Raw genomic sequence first — 24,439 nt, 5'->3', positions numbered from 1 at the left:
AAAACAAGTCAAATCAAGTTAGGAGAAATAACTTTTAGTATTTGGTCACCATTTAGAATCTGGTTGTCACCTGCCAGCTCACGTAACGACAAGCCGGTGTGGAGGACCAGTGCAACGGTCCTGTTTAGAGGTGCTTCCTACCGGGAGGCTACAACAGTCCTGTTTAGAGGTGCTTCCTACCGGGAGGCTACAACGGTCCTGTTTAGAGGTGCTTCCTACCGGGAGGCTACAACGGTCCTGTTTAGAGGTGCTTCCTACCGGGAGGCTACAACGGTCCTGTTTAGAGGTGCTTCCTACCGGGAGGCTACAACGGTCCTGTTTAGAGGTGCTTCCTACCGGGAGGATACAACGGTCCTGTTTAGAGGTGCTTCCTACCGGGGGAGGCTACAACAGTCCTGTTTAGAGATGCTTCCTACCGGGAGGCTACAACAGTCCTGTTTAGAGGTGCTTCCTACCGGGAGGATACAACGGTCCTGTTTAGAGGTGCTTCCTACCGGGAGGCTACAACAGTCCTGTTTAGAGGTGCTTCCTACCGGGAGGCTACAACAGTCCTGTTTAGAGGTGCTTCCTACCGGGAGGCTACAACAGTCCTGTTTAGAGGTGCTTCCTACCGGGAGGGGAGGCTACAGGCTACAACAGTCCTGTTTAGAGGTGCTTCCTACCGGGAGGCTACAACAGTCCTGTTTAGAGGTGCTTCCTACCGGGAGGCTACAACGGTCCTGTTTAGAGGTGCTTCCTACCGGGAGGCTACATCAGCCCTGTTTAGAGGTGCTTCCTACCAGGAGGCTACAACGGTCCTGTTTAGAGGTGCTTCCTACCGGGAGGCTACAACGGTCCTGTTTAGAGGTGCTTCCTACCGGGAGGCTACAACGGTCCTGTTTAGAGGTGCTTCCTACCGGGAGGCTACAACAGTCCTGTTTAGAGGTGCTTCCTACCGGGAGGCTACAACGGTCCTGTTTAGAGGTGCTTCCTACCGGGAGGCTACAACAGTCCTGTTTAGAGGTGCTTCCTACCGGGAGGCTACAACGGTCCTGTTTAGAGGTGCTTCCTACCGGGAGGCTACAACGGTCCTGTTTAGAGGTGCTTCCTACCGGGAGGCTACAACAGTCCTGTTTAGAGGTGCTTCCTACCGGGAGGCTACAACAGTCCTGTTTAGAGGTGCTTCCTACCGGGAGGCTACAACGGTCCTGTTTAGAGGTGCTTCCTACCGGGAGGCTACAACAGTCCTGTTTAGAGGTGCTTCCTACCGGGAGGCTACAACAGTCCTGTTTAGAGGTGCTTCCTACCGGGAGGCTACAACAGTCCTGTTTAGAGGTGCTTCCTACCGGGAGGCTACAACGGTCCTGTTTAGAGGTGCTTCCTACCGGGAGGCTACAACAGTCCTGTTTAGAGGTGCTTCCTACCGGGAGGCTACAACAGTCCTGTTTAGAGGTGCTTCCTACCGGGAGGCTACAACAGTCCTGTTTAGAGGTGCTTCCTACCGGGAGGCTACAACGGTCCTGTTTAGAGGTGCTTCCTACCGGGAGGCTACAACAGTCCTGTTTAGAGGTGCTTCCTACCGGGAGGCTACAACAGTCCTGTTTAGAGGTGCTTCCTACCGGGAGGCTACAACAGTCCTGTTTAGAGGTGCTTCCTACCGGGAGGATACAACGGTCCTGTTTAGAGGTGCTTCCTACCGGGAGGCTACAACAGTCCTGTTTAGAGGTGCTTCCTACCGGGAGGCTACAACAGTCCTGTTTAGAGGTGCTTCCTACCGGGAGGCTACAACGGTCCTGTTTAGAGGTGCTTCCTACCGGGAGGCTACAACGGTCCTGTTTAGAGGTGCTTCCTACCGGGAGGCTACAACAGTCCTGTTTAGAGGTGCTTCCTACCGGGAGACTACAACAGTCCTGTTTAGAGGTGCTTCCTACCGGGAGGCTACAACGGTCCTGTTTAGAGGTGCTTCCTACCGGGAGGCTACAACGGTCCTGTTTAGAGGTGCTTCCTACCGGGAGGCTACAACAGTCCTGTTTAGAGGTGCTTCCTACCGGGAGGCTACAACGGTCCTGTTTAGAGGTGCTTCCTACCGGGAGGCTACAACGGTCCTGTTTAGAGGTGCTTCCTACCGGGAGGATACAACGGTCCTGTTTAGAGGTGCTTCCTACCGGGAGGCTACAACAGTCCTGTTTAGAGGTGCTTCCTACCGGGAGGCTACAACAGTCCTGTTTAGAGGTGCTTCCTACCGGGAGGCTACAACGGTCCTGTTTAGAGGTGCTTCCTACCGGGAGACTACAACAGTCCTGTTTAGAGGTGCTTCCTACCGGGAGGCTACAACAGTCCTGTTTAGAGGTGCTTCCTACCGGGAGGCTACAACAGTCCTGTTTAGAGGTGCTTCCTACCGGGAGGCTACAACGGTCCTGTTTAGAGGTGCTTCCTACCGGGAGGCTACAACAGTCCTGTTTAGAGGTGCTTCCTACCGGGAGGCTACAACAGTCCTGTTTAGAGGTGCTTCCTACCGGGAGGCTACAACGGTCCTGTTTAGAGGTGCTTCCTACCGGGAGGCTACAACAGTCCTGTTTAGAGGTGCTTCCTACCGGGAGGCTACAACGGTCCTGTTTAGAGGTGCTTCCTACCGGGAGGCTACAACGGTCCTGTTTAGAGGTGCTTCCTACCGGGAGGCTACAACAGTCCTGTTTAGAGGTGCTTCCTACCGGGAGGCTACAACAGTCCTGTTTAGAGGTGCTTCCTACCGGGAGGCTACAACGGTCCTGTTTAGAGGTGCTTCCTACCGGGAGGCTACAACAGTCCTGTTTAGAGGTGCTTCCTACCGGGAGGCTACAACGGTCCTGTTTAGAGGTGCTTCCTACCGGGAGGCTACAACGGTCCTGTTTAGAGAAATTTAAATCAGTTTTACCTCATTTCTATCAACATGTAAAATGTGTAACCAGAGGGAAAACATTTCTAGACCACCTTTACTCCACACACAGAGATGCTTACAAAGCTCTCCCTCGCCCTCCATTTGGTAAATCTGATCATAACTCTATCCTCCTGATTACTGCTTACAAGCTAAAATGAAAGCAGGGAGCATCAGTGACTAGATAAACAAAAAAAAGTGGTCAGATGAAGCAGAGGCTAAACTACAGGACTGTTTTGCTGTCACAGACTGGAACATGTTCCGGGATTCTTCCTATGGCATTGAGGAGTCACTGGCTCAATCAATGAGTGCACCGAGGACGTCGTCCCCACAGTGACTGATCAGTTGAAGTCAGAAGTTTACATACACCTTAGCCAAATACATTTAAACTCAGTTTTTCACAATTCCTGACATTTAAGCCTAGTAAATATCCCCTGTTTTAGGTCAGTTAGTATCACCACTTTATTTTAAGAATGTGAAATGTCAGAATAATAGTAGAGAGAATGATTTATTTCAGCTTTTATTTATTTCATCACATTCCCAGTGGGTCAGAAGTTTACATACACTCAATTAGTATTTGGTAGCATTGCCTTTTAAATTGTTTAACTTGGATCAAATGTTTTGGATAGCCTTCCACAAGCTTCCCACAATAAGTTGGGTGAATTTTGGCCCATTCCTCCTGACAGAGCTGGTGTAACTGAGTCAGGTTTGTAGGCCTCCTTTCTCACACATGCTTTTTCAGTTCTGCCCACAAATGTTCTATTGGATTGAGGTCAGGGCTTTGTGATGGCCACCCAGCTTTAACTTCCTGACTGAAGTCTTCAACATATTCTCCTCTCTCCTATTCTCCTCTCCTATGCTCCTCTCTCCCTCCCCTCTCCTATTCTCCTCTCTCCTATTCTCCTCTCTCCCTCCCCTCTCCTATTATCCTCTCTCCTATTCTCCTCTCTCCCTCTCCTATTCTCCTCTCCTATTCTCCTCTCTCCTCTCTCCTCTCTCCTATTCTCCTCTCCTATTCTCCTCTCTGCCTCCCCTCTCCTATTCTCCTCTCCTATTCTCCTCTCTGCCTCCCCTCTCCTATTCTCCTCTCCTATTCTCCTCTCTCCTATTCTCCTCTCTCCTATTCTCCTCTCCTATTCTCCTCTCTCATATTCTCCTCTCTCCTATTCTCCTCTCCTATTCTCCTCTCTCCCTCTCCTCTCCTATTCTCCTCTCCCTCTCCTCTCCTATTCTCCTCCCTCCCCTCTCCTATTCTCCTCTCTCCTATTCTCCTCTCTCCCTCTCCTATTCTCCTCTCCTATGCTCCTCTCTCCCACCCCTCTCCTATTCTCCTCTCTCCTATTCTCCTCTCCTATTCTCCTCTCTCCTATTCTCCTCTCTCCTATTCTCCTCTCCTATTCTCCTCTCTCCCTCTCCTCTCCTATTCTCCTCTCCCTCTCCTCTCCTATTCTCCTCCCTCCCCTCTCCTATTCTCCTCCCTCCTATTCTCCTCTCTCCCTCTCCTATTCTCCTCTCCTATGCTCCTCTCTCCCACCCCTCTCCTATTCTCCTCTCTCCTATTCTCCTCTCTCCTATTCTCCTCTCTCCCTCTCCTATTCTCCTCTCCTATGCTCCTCTCTCCCTCCCCTCTCATATTCTCCTCTCCTATTCTCCTCTCTCCCTCTCCTCTCCTATTCTCCTCTCTCCCTCCCCTCTCCTATTCTCCTCTCTCCTATTCTCCTCTCTCCCTCTCCTCTCCTATTCTCTCCTCTCTCCCTCTCCTCTCCTATTCTCCTCTCCCTCTCCTCTCCTATTCTCCTCTCTCCCTCTCCTCTCCTATTCTCCTCTCCCTCTCCTCTCCTATTCTCCTCTCCCTCTCCTCTCCTATTCTCTTCTCTCTCTCCCCTCTCCTATTCTCCTCTCTCCCTCTCCTCTCCTGTTCTCCTCTCTCCCTCTCCTCTCCTATTCTCCTCTCTCCCTCCCCTCTCCTATTCTCCTCTCTCCCTTTCCTATTCTCCTCTCATATTCTCCTCTCATATTCTCCTCTCTCCCTCTCCTCTCTCCCTCTCCTGTTCTCCTCTCATATTCTCCTCTCTCCCTCTCCTCTCCTGTTCTCCTCTCATATTCTCCTCTCATATTCTCCTCTCTCCCTCTCCTCTCATATTCTCCTCTCCTATTCTTCTCTCTCCCTCCCCTCTCCTCTTCTCCTCTCTCCTATTCTCCTCTTCTCCTCTCTCCTATTCTCCTCTCATATTCTCCTCTCTCCCTCTCCTATTCTCCTCTCTCCCTCTCCTATTATCCTCTCCTATTATCCTCTCTCCCTCTCCTCTCCTGTTCTCCTCTCTCCCTCTCCTCTCCTATTCTCCTCTCATATTCTCCTCTCCTATTCTTCTCTCTCCCTCCCCTCTCCTCTTCTCCTCTCTCCTGTTCTCCTCTCTCCCTCTCCTCTCCTATTCTCCTCTCATATTCTCCTCTCCTATTCTTCTCTCTCCCTCCCCTCTCCTCTTCTCCTCTCTCCTATTCTCCTCTTCTCCTCTCTCCTATTCTCCTCTCATATTCTCCTCTCTCGCCTTCTCCTCTCTCCCTCTCCCCTATCCTATTCTCCTCTCTCCCTCTCCCCTATCCTATTCTCCTCTCTCCCTCTCCTATTCTCCTCTCCTATTCTCCTCTCTCCCTCTCCTCTCCTGTTCTCCTCTCTCCCTCTCCTCTCCTATTCTCCTCTCATATTCTCCTCTCCTATTCTTCTCTCTCCCTCCCCTCTCCTCTTCTCCTCTCCTATTCTCCTCTCTCCATCTCCTATTCTCCTCTCATATTCTCCTCTCTCGCCTTCTCCTCTCTCCTATTCTCCTCTCTCCCTCTCCCCTATCCTATTCTCCTCTCTCCCTCTCCCCTATCCTATTCTCCTCTCTCCGCTCCTATTCTCATCTCTCCTCTCTCCCTCTCTCCTCTCTCCCTCTCCCCTATCCTATTCTCCTCTCTCCTCTCCTATTCTCATCTCTCCTCTCTCCCTCTCTCCTCGTTCCCTCTCCCCTCTTCTCCCCTCTCCTAACTCTCTGTCTTAATATTCTTCCTGTCTTCCTCTCCAGGTGTAGTTTCCTCGTGGTTGCTGTGTGGAGCCTGCCGCCACACACCCACTCCTCAACAACGACGGCTTTTGCTTGCATCTTCCAGTGCTTCTTCTGTCAGCAAGTTCAGCAGAGCTGCTGCTCGTCCGCCGCTAGCCCGGACGCCGCAGCCCCCGGCACATCAGCCAATCACAGCCCAGAGCCCCGCCCATGTGACATGGTGAAGATGACCAAGTCGAAGACGTTTCAGGCCTACCTGCCCTCGTGTCATCGCACCTACAGCTGTATACACTGTCGGGCACACCTGGCTAACCACGACGAACTCATCTCTAAGGTAGGGGGGCTTTGAGCGCACACACACACACAATGCATAAGGTGAATGCACCAATTTGTAAGTCGGTCTGGATAAGAGCGTCTGCTAAATGACTTAAATGTAAATGTAAATGCAAAGGAATCCCGTGCATTTTCACACACGCTACAAAAAAATATCAACTTCATTTTGTTGACTAGATCAGAATCAATCAAGTTGTTTACCAGGGAGCAAATCCAGAGCTAGCTAGTTACCACTCCAGACACCTAAGCTGATTACCCAGCGAGCCAAAGGTAATCAGCCTCTGAACTCCACCCGGGTTGTCAACACCTATTAGCCTCCTTTATGGATGAGCTCTGCAGACTACCTACTGTACCTGCAGACTACCTACTGTACCTGCAGACTACCTACTGTACCTGCAGACTACCTACTGTACCAGCAGGCTACCTACTGTACCTGCAGGCTACCTACTGTACATGCAGGCTACCTACTGTACCTGCAGGCTACCTACTGTACCTGCAGGCTACCTACTGTACCTGCAGACTACCTACTGTACCTGCAGACTACCTACTGTACCTGCAGACTACCTACTGTACCTGCAGACTACCTACTGTACCAGCAGGCTACCTACTGTACCTGCAGGCTACCTACTGTACATGCAGGCTACCTACTGTACCTGCAGGCTACCTACTGTACCTGCAGGCTACCTACTGTACCTGCAGACTACCTACTGTACCTGCAGGCTACCTACTGTACCTGCAGACTACCTACTGTACCTGCAGGCTACCTACTGTACCTGCAGACTACCTACTGTACCTGCAGACTACCTACTGTACCTGCAGGCTACCTACTGTACCTGCAGACTACCTACTGTACCTGCAGACTACCTACTGTACCTGCAGGCTACCTACTGTACCTGCAGGCTACCTACTGTACCTGCAGACTACCTACTGTACCTGCAGGCTACCGAGCTGCAGACTACCTACTGTACCTGCAGGCTACCAAGCTGCAGACTACCTACTGTACCTGCAGACTACCAAGCTGCAGACTACCTACTGTACCTGCAGGCTACCTACTTTACCTGCAGACTACCTACTGTACCTGCAGGCTACCTACTGTACCTGCAGACTACCTACTGTACCTGCAGACTACCTACTGTACCGGCAGGCTACCTACTGTACCTGCAGACTACCTACTGTACCTGCAGACTACCTACTGTACCTGCAGGCTACCTACTGTACCTGCAGACTACCTACTGTACCTGCAGGCTACCTACTGTACCTGCAGACTACCTACTGTACCTGCAGACTACCTACTGTACCTGCAGGCTACCTACTGTACCTGCAGACTACCTACTGTACCTGCAGACTACCTACTGTACCTGCAGACTACCTACTGTACCAGCAGGCTACCTACTGTACCAGCAGGCTACCTACTGTACCTGCAGGCTACCTACTGTACCTGCAGGCTACCAAGCTGCAGACTACCTACTGTACCTGCAGACTACCTACTGTACCTGCAGACTCTACCAAGCTGCAGACTACCTACTGTACCTGCAGGCTACCAAGCTGCAGACTACCTACTGTACCTGCAGGCTACCAAGCTGCAGGCTACCTACTGTACCTGCAGGCTATCTACTACCTGCAGGCTACCAAGCTCAGGCTACCTACTGTACCTGCAGGCTACCAAGCTGCAGACTACCTACTGTACCTGCAGGCTACCAAGCTGCAGTCTACCTACTGTACCTGCAGGCTATCTACTGTACCTGCAGGCTACCTCTCCTATTCTGCAGGCTACCTACTACCTACCTGCAGGCTACCTACTGTACCTGCAGGCTACCTACTGTACCTGCAGACTACCTACTGTACCTGCAGGCTACCTACTCTACCTGCATTCTACCTACTGTACCTGCAGGCTACCTACTCCTCCTGCAGGCTACCTATTCTCCTACCTGCAGGCTACCTACTGTACCTGCAGACTACCTACTGTACCAGCAGGCTACCTACTCTACCAGCAGGCTACCTACTGTACCTGCAGACTACCTACTGTACCTGCAGACTACCTTCTGTACCAGCAGGCTACCTACTGTACCAGCAGGACTACCTACTGTACCTGCAGGCTCCTCTACTGTACCTGCAGGCTACCAAGCTGCAGACTACCTACTCTACCTGCAGACTACCTACTGTACCTGCAGATTCTCCAAGCTGCAGACTACCTACTGTACCTGCAGGCTACCAAGCTGCAGACTACCTACTGTACCTGCTCTCTCCAAGCTGCAGGCTACCTACTGTACCTGCAGGCTATCTACTGTACCTGCAGGCTACCAAGCTGCAGGCTACCTACTGTACCTGCAGGCTACCATTCTGCAGACTACCTACTGTACCTGCAGGCTACCAAGCTGCAGGCTATTCTACTGTACCTGCAGGCTATCTACTGTACCTGCAGTTCTACCAAGCTGCAGGCTACCTACTGTACCTCCAGGCTACCTCTCTACCTGCAGGCTACCTACTCTACCTGCAGACTCCTACTGTATTCCTGCAGGCTACCTCCCCTGTCCTGCAGACTACCTCTCTCCTGCAGGCTACCTACTGTACCTGCAGACTACCTACTGTACCTGCAGACTACCTACTGTACCTGCAGGCTACCTACTGTACCCCAGACTACCTACTCTCCTGCAGACTACCTCCTCTGTACCTGCAGGCTACCTACTGTACCTGCAGACTACCTACTGTACCTGCAGACTACCTCTCCTACTGTACCTGCAGGCTACCGAGCTGCAGACTACCTACTGTCTCCTGCAGGCTATTCCAAGCTGCAGACTACCTACTGTACCTGCAGACTACCAAGCTGCTAGACTACCTACTGTACCTGCAGGCTACCTACTTTACCTGCAGACTACCTACTGTACCTGCAGGCTACCTACTGTACCTGCAGACTACCTACTGCCTACCTGCAGACTACCTACTGTACCGGCAGGCTACCTACTGTACCTGCAGACTACCTACTGTACCTGCAGACTACCTATTCTGTACCTGCAGGCTACCTACTGTACCTGCTTCTACCTACTGTACCTGCAGGCTCCTCTGTACCTGCAGGCTACCTATTCTACCTGCAGACTACCCACTGTACCTGCAGGCTACCTACTGTACCTGCAGGCTACCTACTGTCTCCTGCAGACTACCTACTGTACCTGCAGGCTACCTACTGTACCTGCAGGCTACCTACTGTACCTGCAGACTACCTACTGTACCTGCAGGCTACCTACTGTACCTGCAGACTACCTACTGTACCTGCAGACTACCTACTGTACCTGCAGGCTACCTACTGTACCTGCAGGCTACCTACTGTACCTGCAGACTACCTACTGTACCTGCAGGCTACCTACTGTACCTGCAGGCTACCAAGCTGCAGACTACCTACTGTACCTGCAGACTACCTACTGTACCTGCAGGCTACCTACTGTACCTGCAGGCTACCTGCTGTACCTGCAGACTACCTACTGTACCTGCAGACTACCAAGCTGCAGACTACCTACTGTACCTGCAGACTACCAAGCTGCAGACTACCTACTGTACCTGCAGACTACCAAGCTGCAGACTACCTACTGTACCTGCAGACTACCTACTATACCTGCAGGCTACCTACTGTACCTGCAGGCTACCTACTGTACCTGCAGACTACCTACTGTACCTGCAGGCTACCTACTGTACCTGCAGGCTACCAAGCTGCAGACTACCTACTGTACCTGCAGACTACCTACTGTACCTGCAGACTACCTACTGTACCTGCAGGCTACCTACTGTACCTGCAGGCTACCTACTGTACCTGCAGACTACCTACTGTACCTGCAGACTACCTACTGTACCTGCAGACTACCAAGCTGCAGACTACCTACTGTACCTGCAGACTACCTACTGTACCTGCAGGCTACCTACTGTACCTGCAGGCTACCTACTGTACCTGCAGACTACCTACTGTACCTGCAGACTACCTACTGTACCTGCAGACTACCAAGCTGCAGACTACCTACTGTACCTGCAGGCTACCTACTGTACCTGCAGACTACCTACTGTACCTGCAGACTACCTACTGTACCTGCAGACTACCTACTGTACCCGCAGGCTACCAAGCTGCAGGCTACCTACTGTACCTGCAAGCTACCAAGCTGCAGACTACCTACTGTACCCGCAGGCTACCAAGCTGCAGGCTACCTACTGTACCTGCAGGCTATCTACTGTACCTGCAGGCTACCAAGCTGCAGGCTACCTACTGTACCTGCAGGCTACCAAGCTGCAGACTACCTACTGTACCTGCAGGCTACCAAGCTGCAGACTACCTACTGTACCTGCAGGCTATCTACTGTACCTGCAGGCTACCAAGCTGCAGACTATCTACTGTACCTGCAGGCTACCAAGCTGCAGGCTACCTACTGTACCTGCAGGCTATCTACTGTACCTGCAGGCTACCAAGCTGCAGGCTACCAAGCTGCAGGCTACCTACTGTACCTGCAGGCTACCTACTGTACCTGCAGACTACCTACTGTACCTGCAGACTACCTACTGTACCTGCAGACTACCAAGCTGCAGACTACCTACTGTACCTGCAGGCTACCTACTGTACCTGCAGACTACCTACCGTACCTGCAGACTACCTACTGTACCTGCAGGCTATCTACTGTACCTGCAGGCTATCTACTGTACCTGCAGGCTACCAAGCTGCAGGCTACCTACTGTACCTGTAGGCTACCTACTGTACCTGCAGACTACCTACTGTACCTGCAGACTACCTACTGTACCTGCAGGCTACCTACTGTACCTGCAGGCTACCAAGCTGCAGACTACCTACTGTACCTGCAGACTACCTACTGTACCTGCAGGCTACCAAGCTGCAGACTACCTACTGTACCTGCAGGCTAACAAGCTGCAGACTACCTACTGTACCTGCAGGCTACCAAGCTGCAGACTACCTACTGTACCTGCAGGCTACCAAGCTGCAGACTACCTACTGTACCTGCAGACTACCATAGCTGCAGACTACCTACTGTACCTGCAGACTACCAAGCTGCAGACTACCTACTGTACCTGCAGACTACCTACTGTACCTGCAGGCTACCTACTGTACCTGCAGGCTACCAAGCTGCAGACTACGTACTGTACCCGCAGGCTACCTACTGTACCCGCAGACTACCTACTGTACCTGCAGACTACCTACTGTACCTGCAGACTACCAAGCTGCAGACTACCTACTGTACCTGCAGGCTACCAAGCTGCAGGCTACCTACTGTACCTGCAGGCTATCTACTGTACCTGCAGGCTACCAAGCTGCAGGCTACCTACTGTACCTGCAGGCTACCAAGCTGCAGACTACCTAATGTACCTGCAGGCTACCAAGCTGCAGGCTACCTACTGTACCTGCAGGCTATCTACTGTACCTGCAGGCTACCAAGCTGCAGGCTACCTACTGTACCTGCAGGCTACCAAGCTGCAGACTACCTACTGTACCTGCAGGCTACCAAGCTGCAGGCTACCTACTGTACCTGCAGGCTATCTACTGTACCTGCAGGCTACCAAGCTGCAGGCTACCTACTGTACCTGCAGGCTACCTACTGTACCTGCAGACTACCTACTGTACCTGCAGATTACCTACTGTACCTGCAGACTACCAAGCTGCAGACTACCTACTGTACCTGCAGGCTACCTACTGTACCTGCAGACTACCTACTGTACCTGCAGACTACCTACTGTACCTGCAGGCTCCTACTGTACCTGCAGGCTACCAAGCTGCAGACTACCTACTGTACCTGCAGGCTACAAAGCTGCAGGCTACCTACTGTACCTGCAGGCTATCTACTGTACCTGCAGGCTACCAAGCTGCAGGCTACCAAGCTGCAGGCTACCTACTGTACCTGCAGGCTACCTACTGTACCTGCAGACTACCTACTGTACCTGCAGACTACCTACTGTACCTGCAGACTACCAAGCTGCAGACTACCTACTGTACCTGCAGGCTACCTACTGTACCTGCAGACTACCTACCGTACCTGCAGACTACCTACTGTACCTGCAGGCTATCTACTGTACCTGCAGGCTATCTACTGTACCTGCAGGCTACCAAGCTGCAGGCTACCTACTGTACCTGTAGGCTACCTACTGTACCTGCAGACTACCTACTGTACCTGCAGACTACCTACTGTACCTGCAGGCTACCTACTGTACCTGCAGGCTACCAAGCTGCAGACTACCTACTGTACCTGCAGACTACCTACTGTACCTGCAGGCTACCAAGCTGCAGACTACCTACTGTACCTGCAGGCTAACAAGCTGCAGGCTACCTACTGTACCTGCAGGCTACCAAGCTGCAGACTGCCTACTGTACCTGCAGGCTACCAAGCTGCAGACTACCTACTGTACCTGCAGGCTACCAAGCTGCAGACTACCTACTGTACCTGCAGGCTACCAAGCTGCAGACTACCTACTGTACCTGCAGACTACCAAGCTGCAGACTACCTACTGTACCTGCAGACTACCAAGCTGCAGACTACCTACTGTACCTGCAGACTACCTACTGTACCTGCAGGCTACCTACTGTACCTGCAGGCTACCAAGCTGCAGACTACGTACTGTACCCGCAGGCTACCTACTGTACCCGCAGACTACCTACTGTACCTGCAGACTACCTACTGTACCTGCAGACTACCAAGCTGCAGACTACCTACTGTACCTGCAGGCTACCAAGCTGCAGGCTACCTACTGTACCTGCAGGCTATCTACTGTACCTGCAGGCTACCAAGCTGCAGGCTACCTACTGTACCTGCAGGCTACCAAGCTGCAGACTACCTAATGTACCTGCAGGCTACCAAGCTGCAGGCTACCTACTGTACCTGCAGGCTATCTACTGTACCTGCAGGCTACCAAGCTGCAGGCTACCTACTGTACCTGCAGGCTACCAAGCTGCAGACTACCTACTGTACCTGCAGGCTACCAAGCTGCAGGCTACCTACTGTACCTGCAGGCTATCTACTGTACCTGCAGGCTACCAAGCTGCAGGCTACCTACTGTACCTGCAGGCTACCTACTGTACCTGCAGACTACCTACTGTACCTGCAGATTACCTACTGTACCTGCAGACTACCAAGCTGCAGACTACCTACTGTACCTGCAGGCTACCTACTGTACCTGCAGACTACCTACTGTACCTGCAGACTACCTACTGTACCTGCAGGCTCCCTACTGTACCTGCAGGCTACCAAGCTGCAGACTACCTACTGTACCTGCAGGCTACAAAGCTGCAGGCTACCTACTGTACCTGCAGGCTATCTACTGTACCTGCAGGCTACCAAGCTGCAGGCTACCAAGCTGCAGGCTACCTACTGTACCTGCAGGCTACCTACTGTACCTGCAGACTACCTACTGTACCTGCAGACTACCTACTGTACCTGCAGACTACCAAGCTGCAGACTACCTACTGTACCTGCAGGCTACCTACCGTACCTGCAGACTACCTACCGTACCTGCAGACTACCTACTGTACCTGCAGGCTATCTACTGTACCTGCAGGCTATCTACTGTACCTGCAGGCTACCAAGCTGCAGGCTACCTACTGTACCTGTAGGCTACCTACTGTACCTGCAGACTACCTACTGTACCTGCAGACTACCTACTGTACCTGCAGGCTACCTACTGTACCTGCAGGCTACCAAGCTGCAGACTACCTACTGTACCTGCAGACTACCTACTGTACCTGCAGGCTACCAAGCTGCAGACTACCTACTGTACCTGCAGGCTAACAAGCTGCAGGCTACCTACTGTACCTGCAGGCTACCAAGCTGCAGACTGCCTACTGTACCTGCAGGCTACCAAGCTGCAGACTACCTACTGTACCTGCAGGCTACCAAGCTGCAGACTACCTACTGTACCTGCAGGCTACCAAGCTGCAGACTACCTACTGTACCTGCAGACTACCAAGCTGCAGACTACCTACTGTACCTGCAGACTACCAAGCTGCAGACTACCTACTGTACCTGCAGACTACCTACTGTACCTGCAGGCTACCTACTGTACCTGCAGGCTACCAAGCTGCAGACTACGTACTGTACCCGCAGGCTACCTACTGTACCTGCAGACTACCTACTGTACCTGCAGACTACCTACTGTACCTGCAGACTACCAAGCTGCAGACTACCTACTGTACCTGCAGGCTACCAAGCTGCAGGCTACCTACTGTACCTGCAGGCTATCTACTGTACCTGCAGGCTACCAAGCTGCAGGCTACCTACTGTACCTGCAGGCTACCAAGCTGCAGACTACCTACTGTACCTGCAGGCTACCAAGCTGCAGGCTACCTACTGTACCTGCAGGCTATCTACTGTACCTGCAGGCTACCAAGCTGCAGGCTACCTACTGTACCTGCAGGCTACCTACTGTACCTGCAGACTACCTACTGTACCTGCAGATTACCTACTGTACCTGCAGACTACCAAGCTGCAGACTACCTACTGTACCTGCAGGCTACCTACTGTACCTGCAGACTACCTACTGTACCTGCAGACTACCTACTGTACCTGCAGGCTCCCTACTGTACCTGCAGGCTACCAAGCTGCAGACTACCTACTGTACCTGCAGGCTACAAAGCTGCAGACTACCTACTGTACCCGCAGGCTACCAAGCTGCAGGCTACCTACTGTACCTGCAGGCTATCTACTGTACCTGCAGGCTGCCAAGCTGCAGGCTACCTACTGTACCTGCAGGCTACCTACTGTACCTGCAGGCTACCAAGCTGCAGGCTACCTACTGTACCTGCAGGCTACCTACTGTACCTGCAGCCTACCTACTGTACCTGCAGGCTGCCTACTGTACCTGCAGGCTACCAAGCTGCAGACTACCTACTGTACCTGCAGGCTACCAAGCTGCAGGCTACCTACTGTACCTGCAGGCTATCTACTGTACCTGCAGGCTACCAAGCTGCAGGCTACCTACTGTACCTGCAGGCTACCAAGCTGCAGACTACCTACTGTACCTGCAGGCTACCAAGCTGCAGGCTACCTACTGTACCTGCAGGCTATCTACTGTACCTGCAGGCTACCAAGCTGCAGGCTACCTACTGTACCTGCAGGCTACCTACTGTACCTGCAGACTACCTACTGTACCTGCAGACTACCTACTGTACCTGCAGACTACCAAGCTGCAGACTACCTACTGTACCTGCAGGCTACCTACTGTACCTGCAGACTACCTACTGTACCTGCAGACTACCTACTGTACCTGCAGGCTACCTACTGTACCTGCAGGCTACCAAGCTGCAGACTACCTACTGTACCTGCAGGCTACCAAGCTGCAGACTACCTACTGTACCCGCAGGCTACCAAGCTGCAGGCTACCTACTGTACCTGCAGGCTATCTACTGTACCTGCAGGCTACCAAGCTGCAGGCTACCTACTGTACCTGCAGGCTACCTACTGTACCTGCAGACTACCTACTGTACCTGCAGGCTACCAAGCTGCAGGCTACCTACTGTACCTGCAGGCTACCAAGCTGCAGACTACCTACTGTACCTGCAGGCTACCTACTGTACCTGCAGCCTACCTACTGTACCTGCAGGCTACCTACTGTACCTGCAGGCTACCTACTGTACCTGCAGCCTACCTACTGTACCTGCAGACTACCTACTGTACCTGCAGGCTACCTACTGTACCTGCAGGCTACCTACTGTACCTGCAGGCTACCAAGCTGCAGGCTACCTACTGTACCTGCAGGCTACCTACTGTACCTGCAGCCTACCTACTGTACCTGCAGGCTGCCTACTGTACCTGCAGGCTACCAAGCTGCAGACTACCTACTGTACCTGCAGGCTACCAAGCTGCAGGCTACCTACTGTACCTGCAGGCTACCAAGCTGCAGACTACCTACTGTACCTGCAGGCCACCAAGCTGCAGGCTACCTACTGTACCTGCAGGCTACCAAGCTGCAGACTACCTACTGTACCTGCAGGCTACCAAGCTGCAGACTACCTACTGTACCTGCAGACTACCTACCCCTCAGACTACCTACCCCTCAGACTACCTACCCCTCAGACTACCTACCCAGACCACCTACTCCTCAGACTACCTACCCGCAGACTACCTACCCCTCAGACTACCTACCCAGCAGACTACCTACCCAGCAGACTACCTACCCTGCAGACTACCTACCCTGCAGACTACCTACCCTGCAGACTACCTACCCCTCAGACTACCTACCCAGCAGACCACCTACCCCTCAGACTACCTACCCAGCAGACGACCTACCCAGCAGACTACCTACCCAGCAGACCACCTACCCAGCAGACCACATACCCCTCAGACTACATACCCCTCAGACTACCTACCCCTCAGACTACCTACCCCTCAGACTACCTACCCAGCAGACTACCTACCCAGCAGACCACCTACCCCTCAGACTACCTACCCAGCAGACTACCTACCCAGCAGACCACCTACCCTTCAGACTACCTACCCAGCAGACCACCTACCCTTCAGACTACCTAACCAGCAGACCACCTACCCCTCAGACCACCTACCCCTCAGACTACCTGCCCAGCAGACTACCTGCCCAGCAGACCACCCACCCTTCAGACTACCTGCCCAGCAGACTACCTACCCCTCAGACTACCTACCCAGCAGACTACCTGCCCAGCAGACTACCTACCCAGCAGACCACCTACCCAGCAGACTACCTACCCAGCAGACTACCTACCCAGCAGACCACCTACCCAGCAGACTACCTACCCAGCAGACTACCTACCCAGCAGACTACCTGCCCCTCAGACGATTACAGGCTTATTTTAAAATTGATTAAATGGTTGTTTTCTCTCATCAATCTACACACAATACCCCATAATGACATCACAATACCCCATAATGACATCACAATACCCCATAATGACATCACAATACCCCATAATGACATCACAATACCTCATAATGACATCACAATACCCCATAATGACATCACAATACCCCATAATGACATCACAATACCCCATAATGACATCACAATACCCCATAATGACATCACAATACCCCATAATGACATCACAATATCCCATAATGACAAAGCAAAAACAGTCTTTATTTTTTTATTTTTGTACATTTGCATTAGTATTCAGACCCTTTACCCAGTACTTTGTTGAAGCACTTTTGACAGCGATTACAGCCTCCAGTCTTCTTGGGTATGATGCTACAAGCTTGGCATATCTGTATTTGGGGAGTTTCTCCCATTCTTCTCTGCAGATCCTGTCAAGCTCTGCCAGGTTGGATGAGGAGCGTCACTGCACAGCTATTTTCAGGTCTCTCCAGAGATTTTCAATTGGGTTCAAGTCCAGGCTCTGGCTGGGCCACTCAAGGACATTCAGAGACTTCTCTCGAAGCCACTCCTGCGTTGTCTTGGCTGTGTGCTTCGGGTCTTTGTCCTGTTGGAAGGTGAACCTTCACCCCAGTCTGAGGTCCTGAGCGCTCTGGAGCAGGTTTTCATCAAGGATCTCTCTGTACTTTGCTCTGTTCATCTTTCCCTCGATCCTGGCTAGTCTCCCAGTCCTTGCCGCTGAAAAACATCCCCACAGCATGATGCTGCCACCACCATGCTTCACCGTAGGGATGGTGCCAGGTTTCCTCCAGATGTGTCTCTTGGCATTCAGGCAAAATAGTTTCATCAGACCAGAGAATCTTGTTTCGCATAGTCTGAGAATCCTTTCCTTTTGGCAAACTCCTAGCAGGCTTTCATGTGCCTTTTACTGAGGAGTGGCTTCCGTCTGGGCACCATAAAGGCCTGATTGGTGTAGTGCTGCAAAGATGGTTGTTCTTCTGGAAGGTTCTCCCATTTTCACAGAGGAACTATGGAGCTCTCTCAGAGTGACCATCGGGTTCTTGGTCACCTCCCTGACCAAGGCCCTTCTCCCCCGATTGCTCAGTTTGTCCAGGCGGCCAGCTCTTGGAAGAGTCTTGGTGGTTCCAAACTTCTTCCATTTAAGAATGATGGAGGCCATTGTGTTCTTGGGGACCTTCAATGCTGCAGAAATGTTTTGGTACCCTTCCCCAGATCTGTGCCTCGACACAATCCTGTCTCGGAGCTCTACGGACAATTCCTCCAACCTCATGGCTTGGTTTTTGCTCTGACATGCACTGTCAACTGTGGGACCTTATATAGACAGGTCTGCCTTTCCATATCATGTCCAATCAATTGAATTTACCACTGGTGGACTCCAAGTTGTAGAAACATCTCAAGGATGATCAATGGAAACAGGATGCACCTGAGCTCAATTTCGAATCTCACAGCAAAGGGTCTGAATACTTATGTAAAAAAGGTATTTCTGTTTTTTATTTTTAATACTTTTGCTAAAAATTATAACCTGTTTTCGCTTTGTCATTATGGGGTATTGTGATGTCATTATGGGGTATTGTGATGTCATTATGGGGTATTGTGATGTCATTATGGGGTATTGTGATGTCATTATGGGGTACTGTAGATTGATGAGGAAAAACATGTATTTAATACATTTTAGAATAAGGCTGTAACGTTAGAAAATGTGGAAAAAGTCAAGGTGTCTGAATACTTTCCGAATGAACTATACCTGCAGACTACCTACCTGCAGACTACCTACCTGCAGACTACCTACCTGCAGACTACCTACCTGCAGACTACCTACCTGCAGACTACCTACCTGCAGACTACCTACCTGCAGACTTCCTACCTGCACAACCCCTGTTTGTTTAGTATGTTTGTGGGTGTGTGTATATGTGTATATATATATATACAGTGGGGAGAACAAGTATTTGATACACTGCCGATTTTGCAGGTTTTCCTACTTACAAAGCATGTAGAGGTCTGTAATTTTTATCATAGGTACACTTCAACTGTGAGAGACGGAATCTAAAACAAAAATCCAGAAAATCACATTGTATGATGTTTAAGTAATTAATTTCCATTTTATTGCATGACATAAGTATTTGATACATCAGAAAAGCAGAACTTCATATTTGGTACAGAAACCTTTGTTTGCAATTACAGAGATCATACGTTTCCTGTAGTTCTTGACCAGGTTTTGACACACTGCAGCAGGGATTTTGGCCCACTCCTCCATATAGACCTTGTCCAGATCATTCAGGTTTCAGGGCTGTCGCTGGGCAATACGGACTTTCAGCTCCCTCCAAAGATTTTCTATTGGGTTCAGGTCTGGAGACTGGCTAGGCCACTCCAGGACCTTGAGATGCTTCTTACGGAGCCACTCCTTAGTTGCCCTGGCTGTGTGTTTCGGGTCATTGTCATGCTGGAAGACCCAGCCACGACCTATCTTCAATGCTCTTACTGAGGGAAGGAGGTTGTTGGCCAAGATCTCGTGATACATGGCCCCATCCATCCTCCCCTCAATATGGTGCAGTCGTTCTGTCCCCTTTGCAGAAAAGCATCCCCAAAGAATGATGTTTCCACCTCCATGCTTCACAGTTGGGATGGTGTTCTTGGGGTTGTACTCATCCTTCTTCTTCCTCCAAACATGGCGAGTGGAGTTTAGACCAAAAAGCTCTATTTTTGTCTCATCAGACCACATGACCTTCTCCCATTCCTCCTCTGGATCATCCAGATGGTCATTGGCAAACTTCAGACGGGCCTGGACATGCGCTGGCTTGAGCAGGGGGACCGTGCGTGCGCTGCAGGACTTTAACCCATGACTGCGTGGTGAATGGTTTTCTTTGAGACGGTGGTCCCAGCTCTCTTCAGGTCATTGACCAGGTCCTGCCGTGTAGTTCTGGGCTGATCCCTCACCTTCCTCCTTATCTTGAGATCTTTGTACTAGTCCAGTTAGAATCAAAGGAGGTGGTCAGTCCTGTTAGAATCAAAGGAGGTGGTCAGTCCTGTTAGAATCAGAGCAGGTGGTCAGTCCAGTTAGAATCAAAGGAGGAGGTCAGTCCTGTTAGAATCAGAGCAGGTGGTCAGTCCTGTTAGAATCAAAGGAGGAGGTCAGTCCTGTTAGAATCAGAGCAGGTGGTCAGTCCTGTTAGAATCAAAGGAGGAGGTCAGTCCTGTTAGAATCAAAGGAGGTGGTCAGTCCTGTTAGAATCAGAGCAGGTGGTCAGTCCAGTTAGAATCAAAGGAGGAGGTCAGTCCTGTTAGAATCAGAGCAGGTGGTCAGTCCTGTTAGAATCAAAGGAGGAGGTCAGTCCTGTTAGAATCAGAGCAGGTGGTCAGTCCTGTTAGAATCAGAGCAGGTGGTCAGTCCTGTTAGAATCAAAGGAGGAGGTCAGTCCTGTTAGAATCAGAGCAGGTGGTCAGTCCTGTTAGAATCAGAGCAGGTGGTCAGTCCTGTTAGAATCAGAGCAGGTGGTCAGTCCTGTTAGAATCAAAGGAGGAGGTCAGTCCTGTTAGAATCAGAGCAGGTGGTCAGTCCTGTTAGAATCAAAGGAGGAGGTCAGTCCTGTTAGAATAGAATCAAGCAGGTGGGTCAGTCCTGTTAGAATCAGAGCAGGTGGTCAGTCCAGTTAGAATCAAAGGAGGAGGTCAGTCCTGTTAGAATCAGAGCAGGTGGTCAGTCCTGTTAGAATCAAAGGAGGAGGTCAGTCCTGTTAGAATCAGAGCAGGTGGTCAGTCCTGTTAGAATCAGAGCAGGTGGTCAGTCCTGTTAGAATCAAAGGAGGAGGTCAGTCCTGTTAGAATCAGAGCAGGTGGTCAGTCCTGTTAGAATCAGAGCAGGTGGTCAGTCCTGTTAGAATCAAAGGAGGAGGTCAGTCCTGTTAGAATCAGAGCAGGTGGTCAGTCCTGTTAGAATCAGAACAGCTGGTCAGTCCTGTTAGAATCAGAACAGGTGGTCAGTCCTGTTAGAATCAGAACAGGTGGTCAGTCCTGTTAGAATCAGAGCAGGTGGTCAGTCCTGTTAGAATCAGAACAGGTGGTCAGTCCTGTTAGAATCAGAACAGGTGGTCAGTCCTGTTAGAATCAAAGGAGGAGGTCAGTCCTGTTAGAATCAGAGCAGGTGGTCAGTCCTGTTAGAATCAAAGGAGGAGGTCAGTCCTGTTAGAATCAGAGCAGATGGTCAGTCCTGTTAGAATCAAAGGAGGAGGTCAGTCCTGTTAGAATCAGAGCAGGTGGTCAGTCCTGTTAGAATCAGAGCAGGTGGTCAGTCCTGTTAGAATCAGAGCAGGTGGTCAGTCCTGTTAGAATCAGAGCAGGTGGTCAGTCCTGTTAGAATCAGAGCAGGTGGTCAGTCCTGTTAGAATCAGAGCAGGTGGTCAGTCCTGTTAGAATCAGAGCAGGTGGTCAGTCCTGTTAGAATCAGAGCAGGTGGTCAGTCCTGTTAGAATCAGAGCAGGTGGTCAGTCCAGTTAGAATCAAAGGAGGAGGTCAGTCCTGTTAGAATCAGAGCAGGTGGTCAGTCCTGTTAGAATCAGAGCAGATGGTCAGTCCTGTTAGAATCAGAGCAGGTGGTCAGTCCTGTTAGAATCAGAGCAGGTGGTCAGTCCTGTTAGAATCAGAGCAGGTGGTTAGTCCTGTTAGAATCAGAACAGGTGGTCAGTCCTGTTAGAATCAGAGCAGGTGGTCAGTCCTGTTAGAATCAGAGCAGGTGGTCAGTCCTGTTAGAATCAGAACAGGTGGTCAGTCCATTTATAATATAATATAATATATGCATAAGTCCATTTCAAGTGTTCTGAAAGTTGCAAAAGAATAAAGACATTTAAAATGTCATATTATGTCTATACAGTGGGGCAAAAAAGTATTTAGTCAGCCACCGATTGTGCAAGTTCTCCCACTTAAAAAGATGAGAGAGGCCTGTCATTTTCATCATAGGTACACTTCAACTATGACAGACACAATGAGAAAACAAAATCCAGAAAATCACATTGTAGGATTTTTTTATGAATTTATTTGCAAATTATGTTGGAAAATAAGTGGTGGCTGACTAAATACTTATTTGTATACAGTGTTTTAACGATGTGCAAATAGTTAAATTACAAAAGGGAAAATAAATAAATATAAATATGGGTTTTATTTAAATTGGTGTTTGTTCTTCACTGGTTGACCTTTTCTTGTGGCAACAGGTCACAAATATTGCTGCTGTGATGGCACACTGTGGTATTACACCCAGTAGATATAGGAGTTGGATTTGTTTTCTAATTCTTTGTGGATCTGTGTCATCTGAGGGAAATATGTCTCTCTAATATGGTCATACATTGGACAGGAGGTTAGGAAGTGCAGCTCAGTTTCCACCTCATTTTGTGGGCAGTGAGCACATAGCCTGTCTTCTCTTGTGAGCCATGTCTGCCTACGGCGGCCTTTCTCAATAGCAAGGCTATGCTCACTGAGTCTGTACATAGTCAAAGCTTTCCTTAATTTTGGATCAGTCACAGTGGTCAGGTATTCTGCCGCTGTGTACTCTCTGTGTAGGGCCAAATAGCATTCTAGTTTGCTCTGTTTTTTTGTTAATTCTTTCCAATGTGTCAAGTAATTATCTTTTTGTTTTCTCATGATTTGGGTCTAATTGTGCTGCTGTCATGGGGCTCTGTAGGGTGTGTTTGTGTTTGTGAACAGAGCCCCAGAACCAGCTTGCTTAGGGGACTCTTCTCCAGGTTCAACTCTTTATAGGTGATGGCTATGTTATGGAAGGTTTGGGAATCGCTTCCTTTTAGGTGGTTGTAGAATTTAACGTCTCTTTTCTGGATTGTGATAGTTAGTGGGTATCGGCCTAATTCTGCTCTGCATTATTTGGTGTTCTACGTTGTACACGGAGGATATTTTAGCAGAATTCTGCATGCAGAGTCTCAAGTTGGTGTTTGTCCCATTTTGTGAATTCTTGGTTGGTGAGCGGACCCCAGAACTCACAACCATAAAGGGCAATGGGCTCTATGACTGATTTTAGTATTTTTAGCCAGATCCTAATTGGTATGTTGAATTTTATGTTCCTTTTGATGGCATAGAAGGCCCTCCGTTCACAGCTTTGTAGAAGAACACCATTATTTAGGTCTTACTGAGATCTCACCATCTCTCTCTTTCTCTCTCTCTCTATCACCATCTCGCTCTCTCTATCACCCTCTCTCTTTCCTGTCTGTTGAGTCAATGTGTCTACCACTCTGCAGTGCTGACCCAGATCCCTCAGTCCAAGCAGAAGGTCGTCCTCCCTCCCTCCCTCCCTCCCTCCCTCCCTCCCTCCCTCCCTCCCTCCCTCCCTCCCTCCCTCCCTCCCTCCCTCCCTCCCTCCCTCCCTCCCTCCACACACACACACACACACACACACACACACACACACACACACACACACACACACACACACACACACACACACACACACACACACACACACACACACACACACACACCTTACATAATCAGTCTGTGATATACAGTGAAGTCACACCTCACACAGAGGCATACAGTGAGTATACAGACACCTTTTTACACGTACATCAACCAGCTATAGATGTTCAGTGTTTATATTAATGCTGGCTAATGCTATCAGGATGTGACCCAGTCACATTACCTGTCGAGGTAGGGCTTTACTCTACACGTATACACAGAGAGAGAGAGAGAACAGCGGGACACACACACATAGACAGAGATACAGAAAGAGCAGGGGGCCACACACACATAGACAGAGAGATCAGGGGGCCACACACAGAGAGAGAGAGACAGAGAGGGCAGGGGGCCACACACCTAGACAGAGATACAGAGAGAGGGACAGAGAGAGCAGGGGGCCACACACCTAGACAGAGATACAGAGAGAGCAGGGGGCCACACACCTAGACAGAGATACAGAGAGAGAGACAGAGAGAGCAGGGGGCCACACACCTAGACAGAGATACAGAGAGAGCAGGGGACCACACACACATAGACAGAGAGACAGAGAGAGCAGGGGACCACACACATAGACAGAGATACAGAGAGAGCAGGGGACCACACACACATAGACAGAGATACAGAGAGAGCAGGGGGCCACACACACATAGACAGAGAGATCAGGGGCACACACACATAGACAGAGAGATCAGAGAGAGCAGGGGGCCACACACACATAGACAGAGAGATCAGGGGGCCACACACACATAGACAGCGAGATCAGAGGGCCACACACACATAGACAGAGATACAGAGAGATCAGGGGGCCACACACACATAGACAGACATACAGAGAGAGCAGGGGGCCACACACACATAGACATAGATACAGAGAGATCAG

At 50.7% G+C, this 24,439-nt stretch overlaps 1 protein-coding gene and 1 long non-coding RNA gene across 5 annotated transcripts in view; both read left to right on the top strand.

The window, feature by feature from the left end:
* ypel1 (yippee-like 1) overlaps positions 1–24,439 on the top strand; it is a 42,794-nt gene that overhangs the window by 8,212 nt on the left and 10,143 nt on the right. For both annotated transcript variants that reach the window (XM_052479876.1, XM_052479875.1), the window contains one exon: positions 5,959–6,271. In XM_052479876.1, the coding sequence (XP_052335836.1) occupies positions 6,155–6,271 (117 nt within the window). In that variant the 5' untranslated portion in view covers positions 5,959–6,154. The remainder of the gene's footprint in view (positions 1–5,958; positions 6,272–24,439) is intronic.
* Positions 19,343–23,379, top strand: LOC127911880 (uncharacterized). Of its 3 annotated transcripts, XR_008079750.1 has the most exons (5): positions 19,343–20,567; positions 20,741–20,883; positions 20,996–21,244; positions 21,469–21,580; positions 21,637–23,379. It is a non-coding gene; the product is annotated as an uncharacterized LOC127911880 (long non-coding RNA). The 3 variants fall into 3 exon arrangements; XR_008079749.1 differs by having other exon boundaries at positions 20,741–21,244; positions 21,693–23,379; XR_008079748.1 differs by having other exon boundaries at positions 20,741–21,244.

This window comes from Oncorhynchus keta, chromosome 25 (genome assembly GCF_023373465.1).
Source record: "Oncorhynchus keta strain PuntledgeMale-10-30-2019 chromosome 25, Oket_V2, whole genome shotgun sequence".
Taxonomy (NCBI): Eukaryota; Metazoa; Chordata; class Actinopteri; order Salmoniformes; family Salmonidae; genus Oncorhynchus; species Oncorhynchus keta.
This window is presented reverse-complemented; position numbering and strand designations above follow the sequence as displayed.